General features: G+C 49.9%; 1 protein-coding gene across 4 annotated transcripts in view; it reads right to left on the bottom strand.

Annotated features, from left to right (window-relative positions):
* LOC119382926 (sodium-dependent dopamine transporter) overlaps positions 1-12,672 on the bottom strand; it is a 116,028-nt gene that overhangs the window by 28,627 nt on the left and 74,729 nt on the right. For all 4 annotated transcript variants that reach the window (XM_037650844.2, XM_037650843.2, XM_037650845.2 and 1 more), the window contains one exon: positions 2,978-3,176. In XM_037650844.2, coding sequence (XP_037506772.1) covers positions 2,978-3,176 — 199 coding nt within the window. The remainder of the gene's footprint in view (positions 1-2,977; positions 3,177-12,672) is intronic.

The raw sequence follows: 12,672 nt of genomic DNA, 5'->3' as shown, positions 1-12,672 counted from the left end.
AGCGAAACTCGGTGTAGCGTTTACTCGAGTAAACGTTTGTTTGAAACGCATAGACACGGGAGGCGGGTTGGGTTTCGTGTAAGTTTCATTAAAGCGTTTGGCAAGACTTCGTAGTCGTTGTTTCTTCAGAGTCGAGACACGGGCGCTGGACCGGAGCAGGCGCGCGTTTCGCCTTGACTACCACGGGTGAAGCGAGAGAGAAGTGACACGTTCAGAGGTGTTGCGAGCGGGCGGAGCAGCCGGCAGCTGCGGGCGCTACGGCGAGCATGCTGCGGGTGAGGGAGAGAGTGACGTCAGCGCGCACCTGCGAGGGAAGCGTGCGAGGGGAGCGTGACGTCAACGCAAAGCTGTGGCGTGACCTACGGCGAGGGGAACGCGTTGCGGCGCATTCGTGCGGACGCACGTAACGTACGGCGTTACACACGTGAGTCAAAGAGCTGCTTAGCATCTAAAATAGCGTCCGCTGTCTATCGAATGATTCGGTTTAACTGGGCAAATTACTGCGCTCCCCCCCCCCCCCCCGCTATGGGTACGTTAGAAACCCGCTCATTCGCAGAAAACAAATACCTTGGAACCGCAGATTCGCAATGCTTTTTTGCTCGTGTGCCGTTTTTGAATAGTACGCAATGCCATTGGTTGGTATATGGCTTAATGAACAATTGTAGCCTAAGAATATTTTTAAATGCGAAGCATTTCTTAGCGAACCTCTGGCACTTTGAGCGTCTCTATCTACTTATCTATCTATCTATCTATCTATCTATCTAGCCGCCTACGTCTGGGTGCTCTCATGATCGCCTTCTTAACTTGGTGTAGACCAAAATTTGCATGGGAGGGTAAGAGGATTTGACGAATATGACTGCCGGGTCATGACATAAATAACGTCAAAATCCTGTCGCGTACGTCGTCAAACCCTTTCCACTAGACACGTGTGGCACATACCCGTTTACCACGGGCCACGGTGTACGGGTATGCGCCACAGGTGATTGACAGATTACATCTACCCAGGAACGACGAGAACGGACATTGGTCACTTAAATGCTAGAGAGTTAATTAAAACCAACATCGGCAGCGTTGACTCAACGAATGGAAATAATGAAAATTAGGATCCCAGCAGGAATCGAACCCAAGCAATCTGCCTGGCAATCAGGTATTCTACCACTGAGCCACGCCATGTCTATAAATTGGTTTGGAAAAGCAGCCTACGCAGGCGTAATATCGGTGCAACGTCAATTGTGGTTGTGGTGCTGGCTATCTAATTTTACAAGAAAGCAATAAACACTACATGATACTCCTACGATGTGTACTCCTACGATACGGGCGTGATATCAGATTGACGTATGTAGTTCCAGTGTTGGCTCCGATTTTATAGCAGTCTAATAATAATAATATCTGGGGTTTAACGTCCCAAAACCACCATGTGATTATGAGAGACGCCGTAGTGGAGGGCTCCGGAAATTTCGACCACCTGGGGTTCTTTAACGTGCACCTAAATCTAAGTACACGGGCCTCAAACATTTTCTAATAAACTTTACGTTTGTATTCCTATGATTCAGAAAGCTATATTGAAGCATTGCTCGACCCCGGAGGAATACATTAACGAAAGTTACATATGATATTCACATCACCGCATCGTAAAGTGCACTTCGTCCACCAGAACGATGAAGTGTCCTCTTCATTTCTTAAGAGGCTGGGCGATGACCTCATGCTGACCGAGGATGATGTCAGATTTATTGACAGCGATTTGTAGACTAGGCTACGTAGGCCACATACGCCTAGGTAGTCTACGAATAGGACAAACACCATCCACTGATGATGGTCTACGTAGCACTATCCATGCCTACCAGCCTCGACGGCCTATGCCTCACCAACGCGAGAGGTGGCTTCAGGTTCCAATATGTCGCCGGCTCTGTCGAGAGACAATTTGTCGACGAAATGACCGAGGCATCCGCGAATTCCAACAGCTCTACTATACCACATACTTCAATACACATGGACCCCTCTTCACCACGATCACGACCGGATCCTATAACAAGTCATGACCAGCTGCTGGTGCGCACTGATCACGGTGATGATGCCCTTGTTCAAGAACTGTCAAGAACTTCTTGCACACATTCACACGAGTTCGTGAAACGCGCGTGCGTTCTCGGGACACGCATAAACACTACATATCAGCTTACCGCTTCTGGTGTTGGTAATACCCACGTTGTCATTGGCAGCGTTACCCAACCGTAAACAACTGCTTATATAACACATATACAGCTCTTCAACGTATATATGTGTGCGTATAAAATATATACAAATATTTAGCGTCATTTTGTAACGTGTCGCTAAGTAAAAGAAGTTACGCCAGAGTCACCTACCCGCCGCATGCTTCGCATAACATCGACTCCCACAGTACGTGGGATCTGCCGAATTTTTTTCTGGCCTCGTGCCTTGAATTTACCGTCACATGCACTGATGACACGTGCTATTGTAAAATCGCTGCTGATATTACATAATCGCTTCAGTATAGGTGTATTTGATGAATCGATGAAATCAATTGAAAGCATGCCTGCCTGTGCCCGTGCGAGCTGTGGTTAGTGTAATGGGGAGGCGGGGCGGATCGCCTGTGCAGCAGGCGTGGTCAGAGTTGGGTCTATTGCTTTTCTGCATAATTCAAAGTATAGAACGCGACGTTTTGGACGAGTACGATAAATCAATGCCAATGTTCGTGTTCTTTGGTTTATCTTACCCGTTCAAGTAAGCACGCCGTTTTCCCTAAACGTATACTATGGCCAGTGTTTAAAGGCCACATCAAATTCATCAGGAGGTCCCAACAAATGGACTGATCCCTAAGACCACTCACTCAGCTCCACTCCGACACGGACGACTCGAACTTAGAGTCGATCGCTATCAAATAACATTTATCTATCGTTCTCTTTCCTTATCGGTCACCACACGCCGCCATAGCTGCACCTGAACTTGGTCGCAGGCTCACCTCCGTGCTTGTAGGCGATGTAAGGGTACCTCCAAATGTTGACGATGTCAGCGCTGGGCGCCAGGCAGGTGAGCAGGAAGGTGAGGCGCCGCGAGCAGAGACGCGCCTTCCCTTCCTCGCGGTCGTCGTTGTCCTCTTCGCCAGAGTCCAGCGAGATGGTGTCCAGCGGAGTGTCCAGCGGACACTCGCGCTCTTGCATCTGCGAACAGGGAAACGCGAAAAGGCAGGGCTCAACGACTTGCTGCTATAGGTTTAAAAACCTTGATGACATGAATAATTAGTTACAGTTACAATACAATGCCTAACACGATACATTAAATAGCGTCTGTAATTTCATTGTTTATTATATATATATATATATATATATATATATATATATATATATATATATATATATATATATATATATATATATATATATATATATATATATATATATATATATTGTAACGAAGAGGAAGTACTCTGGCGCAGAGGCAGCATCATCGAGTGTGCAGCAGAGGCTCGAGCTAGCGAACTGCTCTCGGTGCATTGCGCGACCAGCGACCAGCTACACACTCAATAAATCGCCTTTATATTTGGTGGAGGTGCTGGGTAACGTTCCCTCTACCGTCCCCCTACCATCCTGGATCTCCGTTCTCGGCGGCTACCTTCTGCTATGCCGGACGCCAACCAGCAGACGCTTCCATCGCCACCTGCCACCTGTCCTGGCACTGTTCCGCAGCGAGAGCCTCCAATCTTCAGCGGAACAGACGACAACGACGTTGAAGATTGGCTGTCGACCTTTGAACGGGTGAGCGCTCTAAACAAATGGACGGACGCGGACAAGTTGACACGCGTGTCGTTCTATCTCGCGGGCGTGGCCAGCCTTTGGTTCAAAAACCACGAGGGAGACGTCAGAACATGGCCGCTGTTCAAAACGTCAATTACGGCAGTATTCGACCGACCCGCCGTCCGAAAACTCCGAGCCGAGCAGCGTTTGCGCACACGCGCACAAGAGACAGGTGAAACGTTCACCAGCTATATCGAAGATGTTGTCGACCTGTGCAGACGCGTGAACGCTGCCATGACGGAAACTGACAAAATCAAGCACATAATGAAAGGGATTGATGATGACGCTTTTCAGATGCTGCTGGCGAAGAACCCGATCACAGTCAACGACGTTATTAGCTTGTGCCAGAGCTATGACGAATTGCGGAAGCAGCGAGCTCTGACAAGACGTCCTCCCGCACACGATTTGGCATCACTGTCGAGTCTGACCAACGGCCACGACAACACGTCGCTGATAGCTGAAATCAAAGCCTTTGTCCGCGAAGAAGTCGCGCGACAGCTCTCTCTGGTGCCCTTCACTCAGGAACCTACCACGACACTACCATCGTCCCTCCGTGGCGTTATTCAAGGAGAGGTCGCTGAGGCGCTGCCAGCTGCCCGCGAGCAAAACCTTGTGGCTGCTCCACTCACATACGCTGCGGTTGCTGCCATGCCCACTCGCAAAGCACCTGCACCACCATTCCAGCATCCTCTGAACTACCACCCACCTCCTGTTCACTGGGTCAGTACAGCCGCCGCCAACCCGTGGCGCACGCTCGACAATCGTCCGATATGCTTCGCATGTAGATGCCCCGGACACGTCGCAAGGTACTGCCGCCGCCGGGTTCAAGCCACTGATGACAACCCCCGAGAGCCCTACTTCCAATTTGACTCGAACTCGCATTACGCTCCCTCCGCACTAGCGCAAGCTCGCTACCAGGCTGATCGCCGCGCCAGAATGGAACATCTTCGCTCGCCCTCTCCCCGCCGCCGCTCGCTTTCTCCTATGCGTCGACGGCCCGCACCTACCGACGAGGGAAACTAGACGACGCAGTTCCCGAGGCAAGAACTGCGCAAGTTTCGGTTTGCCCAAGTCCTCATTCTTGTCCTGCCAATGTTATTGATGTATTTGTCGAAGATGTCGCTACAGTCGCTCTTGTAGATACCGGTGCTGCTGTTTCTGTCATCGATGCTGGATTTTGCCGCGCAATTCGTAAAGTCACGACGCCTCTCTCCGGACTGTCGCTTCGTACAGCCAGCGCTCAGCCCATTCAACCGACCGCAGTCTGTACAGCCCGTGTGACCATTCAGGACGTTCTGTACACAATAGAGTTCATCGTTCTTCCATCGTGCTCCCATGCCATTATCTTAGGATGGGACTTTCTGTCGCGCCACAACGCCGTAATCGACTGTGCTCGGGCTGAGGTTGAATTATGCTTACTCGATGACCCAGCCTCCGTTGACCCTCAATCTACCGCTAAACTTGTCGTGCATGACGACACTGCATGACGGCGCATGACGGCATTGGTACCAGTCTCGTGCAGCGCCATATCCGACGGGACGGTCTTCTTCACGCCATCCCACATCTTCGTTACCCGACGAGACCTTCGTTGCCTTTTGCTGCTCTTGACCTTGTCGAAGGTTTCACCACGATGCCCATTTATAATCATCACTCATCACCGCTGTCCTTGTTTTGTCACGAATGCCTTGGCCACGTCGAGACGGTCAACTCCTCACGAATCATTCCCGTCCCCGATGAGGTGTCTTCTACGGCCGTCTGTGAACTGGGTGCCCTCTCCGCGCCTGACCCAGCATCTACAGATGTATTTCGACCATTCATCGCCGAAGATTTGACACCTTCGCAGCGATCACAGCTTCTCACCATCCTTCACCACTACCGCCCTTCTTTCGACGTTGCACAAACATCTCTAGGTCGTGCCGTAGCAGTCGAACACCACATCAACACTGGTTCTCACTCACCGCTGCGGCAACGTCCATATCGCGTCTCCGCTACGGAACGCCGCGTCATTGCCGACCATGTCGATGACATGCTCCGCCGAGGCGTCATTCGACCTTCACAGAGCCCATGGGCGTCTCCGGTAGTACTCGTCACAAAGAAAGACGGTTCTATCCGTTTTTGTGTCGATTTCCGGCGATTGAACAAGATCACGCTGAAGGATGTCTATCCACTACCGCGCATTGACGATGCTCTGGACTGTTTACAGGGTGCCGAATTCTTTTCCTCGTTAGATTTGCGGTCAGGCTACTGGCAGGTGCCGATGGCGGAGGCCGATCGCCCAAAAACCGCTTTTGTTACGCCAGACGGATTGTATGAATTCACCGTCATGCCTTTCGGACTTTGTAACGCGCCTGCTACGTTCGAAAGAATGATGGACAACGTTCTGCGTGGTCTCAAATGGAAGATCTGCCTGTGCTACCTCGATGACATCGTGGTCTTCGCCCCTGACTTCGAAACACACTTGCGCCGCCTTCAGCAAGTCCTTACTTGCTTGACCAACGCCGGTTTGCAATTAAACCTTAAAAAATGTCGATTTGCCATGCGTCAACTCACCATTCTAGGCCACGTTGTATCCAAGGACGGCATTCTCCCGGATCCCGAGAAATTGCGCGCTGTCACTGCGTTTCCTAAACCTACTACAATCAAAGAGCTGCGCAGTTTCATTGGCTTATGCTCTTATTTCCGGCGATTCGTTCGAAACTTTGCGTCCATCATATCACCTCTCACACAACTCCTCGGCGACAGTAAAGATCTATCATCGTGGTCCCTTGCCTGCGACGAAGCTTTCACCACCTTGCGACGGCTTCTCACGACGCCACCCATTCTTCGCCATTTCGACCCTCAAGCTCCAACTGAGCTCCATACCGATGCCAGCGGTGTAGGCCTGGGTGCTGTGCTCGCACAGCGTCAACCTGGCCACACAGAGTACGTTGTGGCATACGCGAGTCGCACACTTACCAAGGCAGAGACCAACTACAGCGTCACAGAAAAGGAGTGTTTGGCCATCGTATGGGCGCTTCGCAAGTTTCGCCCATATTTATATGGCCGTTCTTTTGACGTCGTGACCGACCACCATGCGCTGTGCTGGCTTTCGACGTTAAAAGACCCCTCTGGCCGCCTTGCTCGCTGGGCGTTGAAAATCCAAGACTATGACATACGCGTGGTTTATCGTTCAGGACGGAAGCATGCTGACGCGGACGCGCTTTCCCGTTCCCCTCTCTCCCTGACGGCCACTGCTGACTCCGCATGTGAGAGCACATTGTCATCTCTTGACTTCGACAACATTGCTGTGGAGCAACGCAATGACCCGTGGACATCGTCTCTTCTCGACCTTCTCTCCGACCCCTCTAAAGTCCCAACATCACGAACGCTCCGGCGCCAAGTTCCGCACTTTGCGATTCGCGACAAGCTCCTCTATCGACGCAACTATGCACTAGAAGGTCGCAAGTGGCTGCTCGTCGTCCCGCGAGCCTTGAGGTCGGAGATCTGTTCCTCTTTTCACGCTGACCCACAGTGTGGCCACGCAGGAGTCTTCAAGACGTACGAAAGACTGCGACACCGTTACTACTGGCGTGGCATGTATACCTTCGTCCGCAACTTCGTCCGCTCTTGCCGCGAATGTCAGCGCCGAAAATCTCCACCGCACGTCTCCGCCGGTGAACTACAGCCTCTGCCATGCCCTTCCCAACCTTTCGATCGGGTCGGTATAGATTTTTATGGGCCGCTTCCATTGACTCCTACCGGCAACAGGTGGATAATAGCTGCAGTCGACCACTTGACACGCTATGCCGAGACTGCTGCTCTTCAAAGTGCTACAGCACAGGATGTCGCCACTTTCATACTGCGCCGTTTTGTGCTGCGTCATGGAGGTCCTCGAGAACTCCTCAGCGACCGTGGCCGTGCCTTCTTATCCGAGGTCGTTGAAAAACTGCTCGCTGAGTGTGCTATTGTACATCGCACATGCACCGCTTATCATCCCCAAACAAATGGCATTACAGAGCGCTTTAATAGAACTCTTGGTGACATGCTCGCTATGTACGTCACACCTGATCACTCTAATTGGGACCTAGTTCTTCCATTCATAACCTACGCCTACAATACCGCGACGCAAGCTACGACTGGTTTCTCCCCTTTTTACCTCCTCTACGGTCGTCACCCTTCCCACACCATTGACACCATTCTGCCCTATCGACCGGACACGTCCGAATGCCCGCCGATCTTGGACGCCGCCAGACACGCAGAAGAGTGTCGCCAGCTGGCACGCCGCTTTACCTCCGGTGACCAGAACCGCCAAAAAGCAATCCACGATGCCCAGAACTCGACTCCCGTTTTTCTTCCGGGTGCCCTTGTGTGGCTTTCAGTGCCGCATCACACACCAGGGCTCTCTTCCAAACTTCTTCCTAAGTACGATGGGCCATACCGCGTTTTAGAACAGACTTCTCCAGTGAACTACCTTATTGAGCCTCTCACGCCGCCGTCTGACCTGCGATGTCGTAACCGCGAGGTTGTACACGTTCAGAGACTCAAGCCGTATCATGGTTCTACGGTCCCTGCAGACGACTAGTCGCCAGGATGGCTCCTTTTTTTCACCGGGGCAATTGTAACGAAGAGGAAGTACTCTGGCGCAGAGGCAGAATCATCGAGTGTGCAGCAGAGGCTCGAGCTAGCGAACTGCTCTCGGTGCATTGCGCGACCAGCGACCAGCTACACACTCAATAAATCGCCTTTAATATATATATATATATAATATATATATATATATATATATATATATATATATAATATATCTGTTCCACGTCTTGAAATTTCTACAATGCACAGTAAGGAATTCAGGGGCCTCACAAATATATTTTGCTCTGACGACGCCGGGAGCTCCAGCGGAAATTGGCCTTTCATTGTGCTTCGCTTTGTGTCATTCGTTTGGTAGTGGTTACACCGTTGTCATAAAAGTGCTGTTGAAGAGGGCGCACACCTTCACCTTTACCATGGGTAGTCAAGTGTGTGTGTGTGTGTGTGTGGTGTGTGTGTGTGGTGGTGTGTGTGTGTGTGTGTGTGTGGTGTGTGTGTGGTGTGTGTGTGGTGTGTGTGTGTGTGTGTGTGTGTGTGTGTGTGTGTGTGTGTGTGTGTGTGTGTGTGTGTGTGTGTGTGTGTGTGTGTGTGTGTGTGTGTGTGTGAGAGAGAGAGAGTGAGACCGGGCAACTGAATAGAATGACAAGCGAAACAGAGCACGATGAGGATGGGGCCCGATATCGCTATCGCGTTCAACTCTTAAAGGCGAAGCTTCAGCGTCCTCCAGTATTTTTTAACGTATTCGAAAGGTGTTTTTTATATTTGTAACTTTAACAAAATAGTCGCAAGAGGTGTACGGTCGAAAATACTGTTCCGTATGTCTTCATGTAATTGAGGGATATTCACGAATGCCATATTTAAACTTACATTCCGCGCACGCGTGGCAACAGTGGTCGAGCAGTAACAAATACCAGCAGAACATATTGCAGGAAACTTTCAAAAGCGCAGGCTTTCAAGGAAATGGAACATACGAGTTCTCTTTGTAAAAGTAGCTGCATTGAGAGCTAAGAGTTGAGACACACACACATTGACGCACAAATGTGGCGTAAGGCCAGGAGCATGATTAGAACTAAATTTCGCGAAAAGCGACAATAAAATGCCCCACAGGCAAACACAAGCGCTGCATAGATGTGCTCGAGGATGAATGATGCCAGAAGTGTCAAGGCAATGATGGGATTTCCTGATAACATAGTAAATGTAACAAATTGATTAGTACGTAGTACCGATAAGATTTAACGAAATACAAGATGGGTACAGCTTGCACTAACTCCCGCACCAAGTTGCTCCTGGCTTGGCTAGGCTTTTACTTTCTCACATCTCTCTTTCCCAGTCCTTGCAATAATATGCTATATATGGCTATGCTTGCTGTCTTTTAAAGACGACAGTCTTTCTTGGGGAACTTAAACGCAGAAATTTTGGTCTGTCTTTCTGTCTGTCTGTCTTTCTGTTTGTCGGCACGTCCCTCGATTCAGCCACTCGGCCAAAGTTGAACCACTTGCCCAAGGGCCAGCCGTCTTGAACTGGTACGGCTGTTCATACTTGTGAACGTTGTCGATCAAAAATTAAATGTCATGCATATCTGAGGTGCAACATCACTAGGTAAGTATTAGGTGGCGTGTTCCTTTAATAGAAAATGCATACATACGTAATTTTAAGGACCCTAGTTTCTTAAGCTGCGCTGAAAATGCATAAGAATGGAAGCGTGAGCGAGTTGGTATGCGTTCATCTTTGTTGAAACAGCGCTCACTAGACGACGACGAAGTAAAAAAAGGCACAGGACAGGCGCTGCCTGTCCTGTGCCTTCTTTTACTTCGTCGTCGTCTAGTGAGCGCTGTTTCAACAAAGCTGAAAATGCGACTGCGCTGAAATTTGCCTTCCTCCGTGCCCTTCGCACGAGCTCATGGTTGTGTTTCGGTTTCGGTTCTGTATTGCACCGTACGAATGCCATGGGTTGGTGTTGAAAAACTTTAGTTTTGAGAAGGCCAAGAAGGTGAAAAAAATATTTAAAAATGAAAAAGCAGCGTTGTGGGCGGCCTTCAGGCTGCCGGTTGTGGGCGCCGCTCTGGCGTTCCTGTTTTACCCAGGCGACGTGTAAATAAGAGTGTGTGGAGAGTACTCGATGAGTGCGGACGTTTCTCTGCTTCAGCGCTTCGCGCCAAACCGCGTTTTCGAGCTGGCTGGCGTCCCCGCCGGTCGCGTTGGTCACCGCCGGTCTTCGCCTGCTGCTGCGCCGGGACTACCAGCACGCAACACAGCACTCATGTTTCCCGACGTATTGCCAGATGGCGTCCATATCTCACACAGCGCCTCTTCTATCGTCTTTACACGACATTTGCAGCGAAGCACGCAGATACGCGGCCAATTTTTTTTTCTATATGTTTTGTGTCTGTTTCTTCCTATGTCTTTCTCTCTCTATCTATTTCTTTCTCTGTCTTTCTAAACACGAAATACGAAGTCTAGTAACGTCGTTGTTTTGACCACACATGAACACTGCGCCACGCCACCGAAGTGTCATCAACATCGCGAAAGCCTGGGTAACCAGATTACGACAAGAAGATCGCTTCACCACGTGCTTCTGATGAACACCCATATGTGCAATCTTCATTATCACTACTTTGTATGGCAAGCTCCGATAAACAGTGCAGATAGTCCGACGAACGGGCAAGCCAACCAACCGCTATCACAAGTATGCATTCACGCATACCCGTGATTTGGAAGGCTTGAATATATGAAAGTGTAGCCAAGGTTGGTGTAGCAATGGTTAAGACTACGGGCTCTTCTACCTCCTTGGACGTGCTTGGGTGTCGTGTCGTTAGTTGCACTGATGACAATAAAATATTTCAGCCAGTGTCGGTGAAAAAGGGATGACGAATTCAGCGAAAAGTGAATCGGAGTTAACGCACCGGTACGTTCAAAGCAAACAACTAGAAAACGCCTAGGAACAAACAACTAGGAAACAACAAGAGACTCGTCGAAACTGCGAAGGCTTAAGCTCCTCTTTAGTATTTATGGTGGTAAAACAGGAATAGACGAAGATAGGTATATCAAGCAACCATTTTATGTATCAGCAAGGAGTAATCATGCAAAAACTAGAGAATACCAATCCCGCCTTGATCTATTCGAATTCTCATTTTCCCTCACACTATTAGTGCATGGAATGAGCTTCCTGCGGAGATATTTTTAATGACTTGCTTCACCAGTGCAATGGAGTCGGCTTGCTAAGATGAATCTGGATTTTCTGACTGCGAATTGCTCTGATTGTTTTATTGCAATAGCAATTATATGGACACTCTCTGCTGGTTTTTGCCGTCGGCGACTGTCGACGCTGTCAGGGCCCGTATATGTATGTACATGTATGTATGTATATATAAAAGCCACAAAGAAAAATAATTCAGAAAAAAAAATTTGTTTTCGAAGCCAGGAATCGAACGGGTGACCTCTCGCTCCGCAGCGCGCAGCGTTAGACAGCTAGGCCACGAGAAATGAGCCTCTCGGCCTGCTAGCGGCGAGATATTTATATACATCATTTACTTCAGCGTGCTTTTTTGGTCACCGCCGAGATGGCGCGAAGTGCGCGCGGGGCGCGCTTTAAAGGTCGTCGCCGTTGCTCTACGCCCTACAGGGCGTGGTCGCCTTCGTGCACTTATCTCGAGGAAAGAAGGGGGCGAGGGGGAGAGCGGGGGGTTGTATGTCTTGTGCTTTCCCCGCGATATCCGCGCTGAAGTCACAGAGCCTACGAAGGTCCCTTCGCTCGATGCAGCGTTTGCGAAAGGAGCGCGCTGTGCAAACAGAAATAATTAACTGTGACAGTTCCCGCTCGCCCTGTGTGTACCTGTTCGTTCGTTTCGTGAGTCCTGCTTTGTGTTTAATCAGCGCGTTTCAAGTGTCGAGTTGCGACGCATGATAGTCCACGCTCGTCCTGTGTGGGTTCTTTTCGTGCGTCCTTTGGGCTCGAGCGACGCGCTGGCAATTTCGAGCTGCTTTCCGTTCTTCGCGTTACATTCCAATATGTCGCTGTCGCTATCGCATTCATTTCTTCGCCGTTGCGGCGAAACTGTGACTTTTTTTATTACGACGTTTCACCAGTGCGGCTGGTCCTGATTCTGATATTTGGTGTGTGTTTTGTTTGTTGTTCATATTTTTCTTCTTCTCACTTTGGAGCTCCCCCCCCCCCCGCAACAATGCCATCAGGCGATGTAGGTATACTTATAACAAATAGAACAAATGGGCATATGACCTGTAAAACGATTCAGGGGTGACTGTCACGAGCATGCCTGAAGTAGAATTTGTTTCTGCA

This window comes from Rhipicephalus sanguineus, chromosome 2 (assembly GCF_013339695.2).
Source record: "Rhipicephalus sanguineus isolate Rsan-2018 chromosome 2, BIME_Rsan_1.4, whole genome shotgun sequence".
Taxonomy (NCBI): domain Eukaryota; kingdom Metazoa; phylum Arthropoda; class Arachnida; order Ixodida; family Ixodidae; genus Rhipicephalus; species Rhipicephalus sanguineus.
Note: the sequence above shows the minus strand (reverse complement) of the source record. Positions and strands in the feature narration are given on the sequence as shown.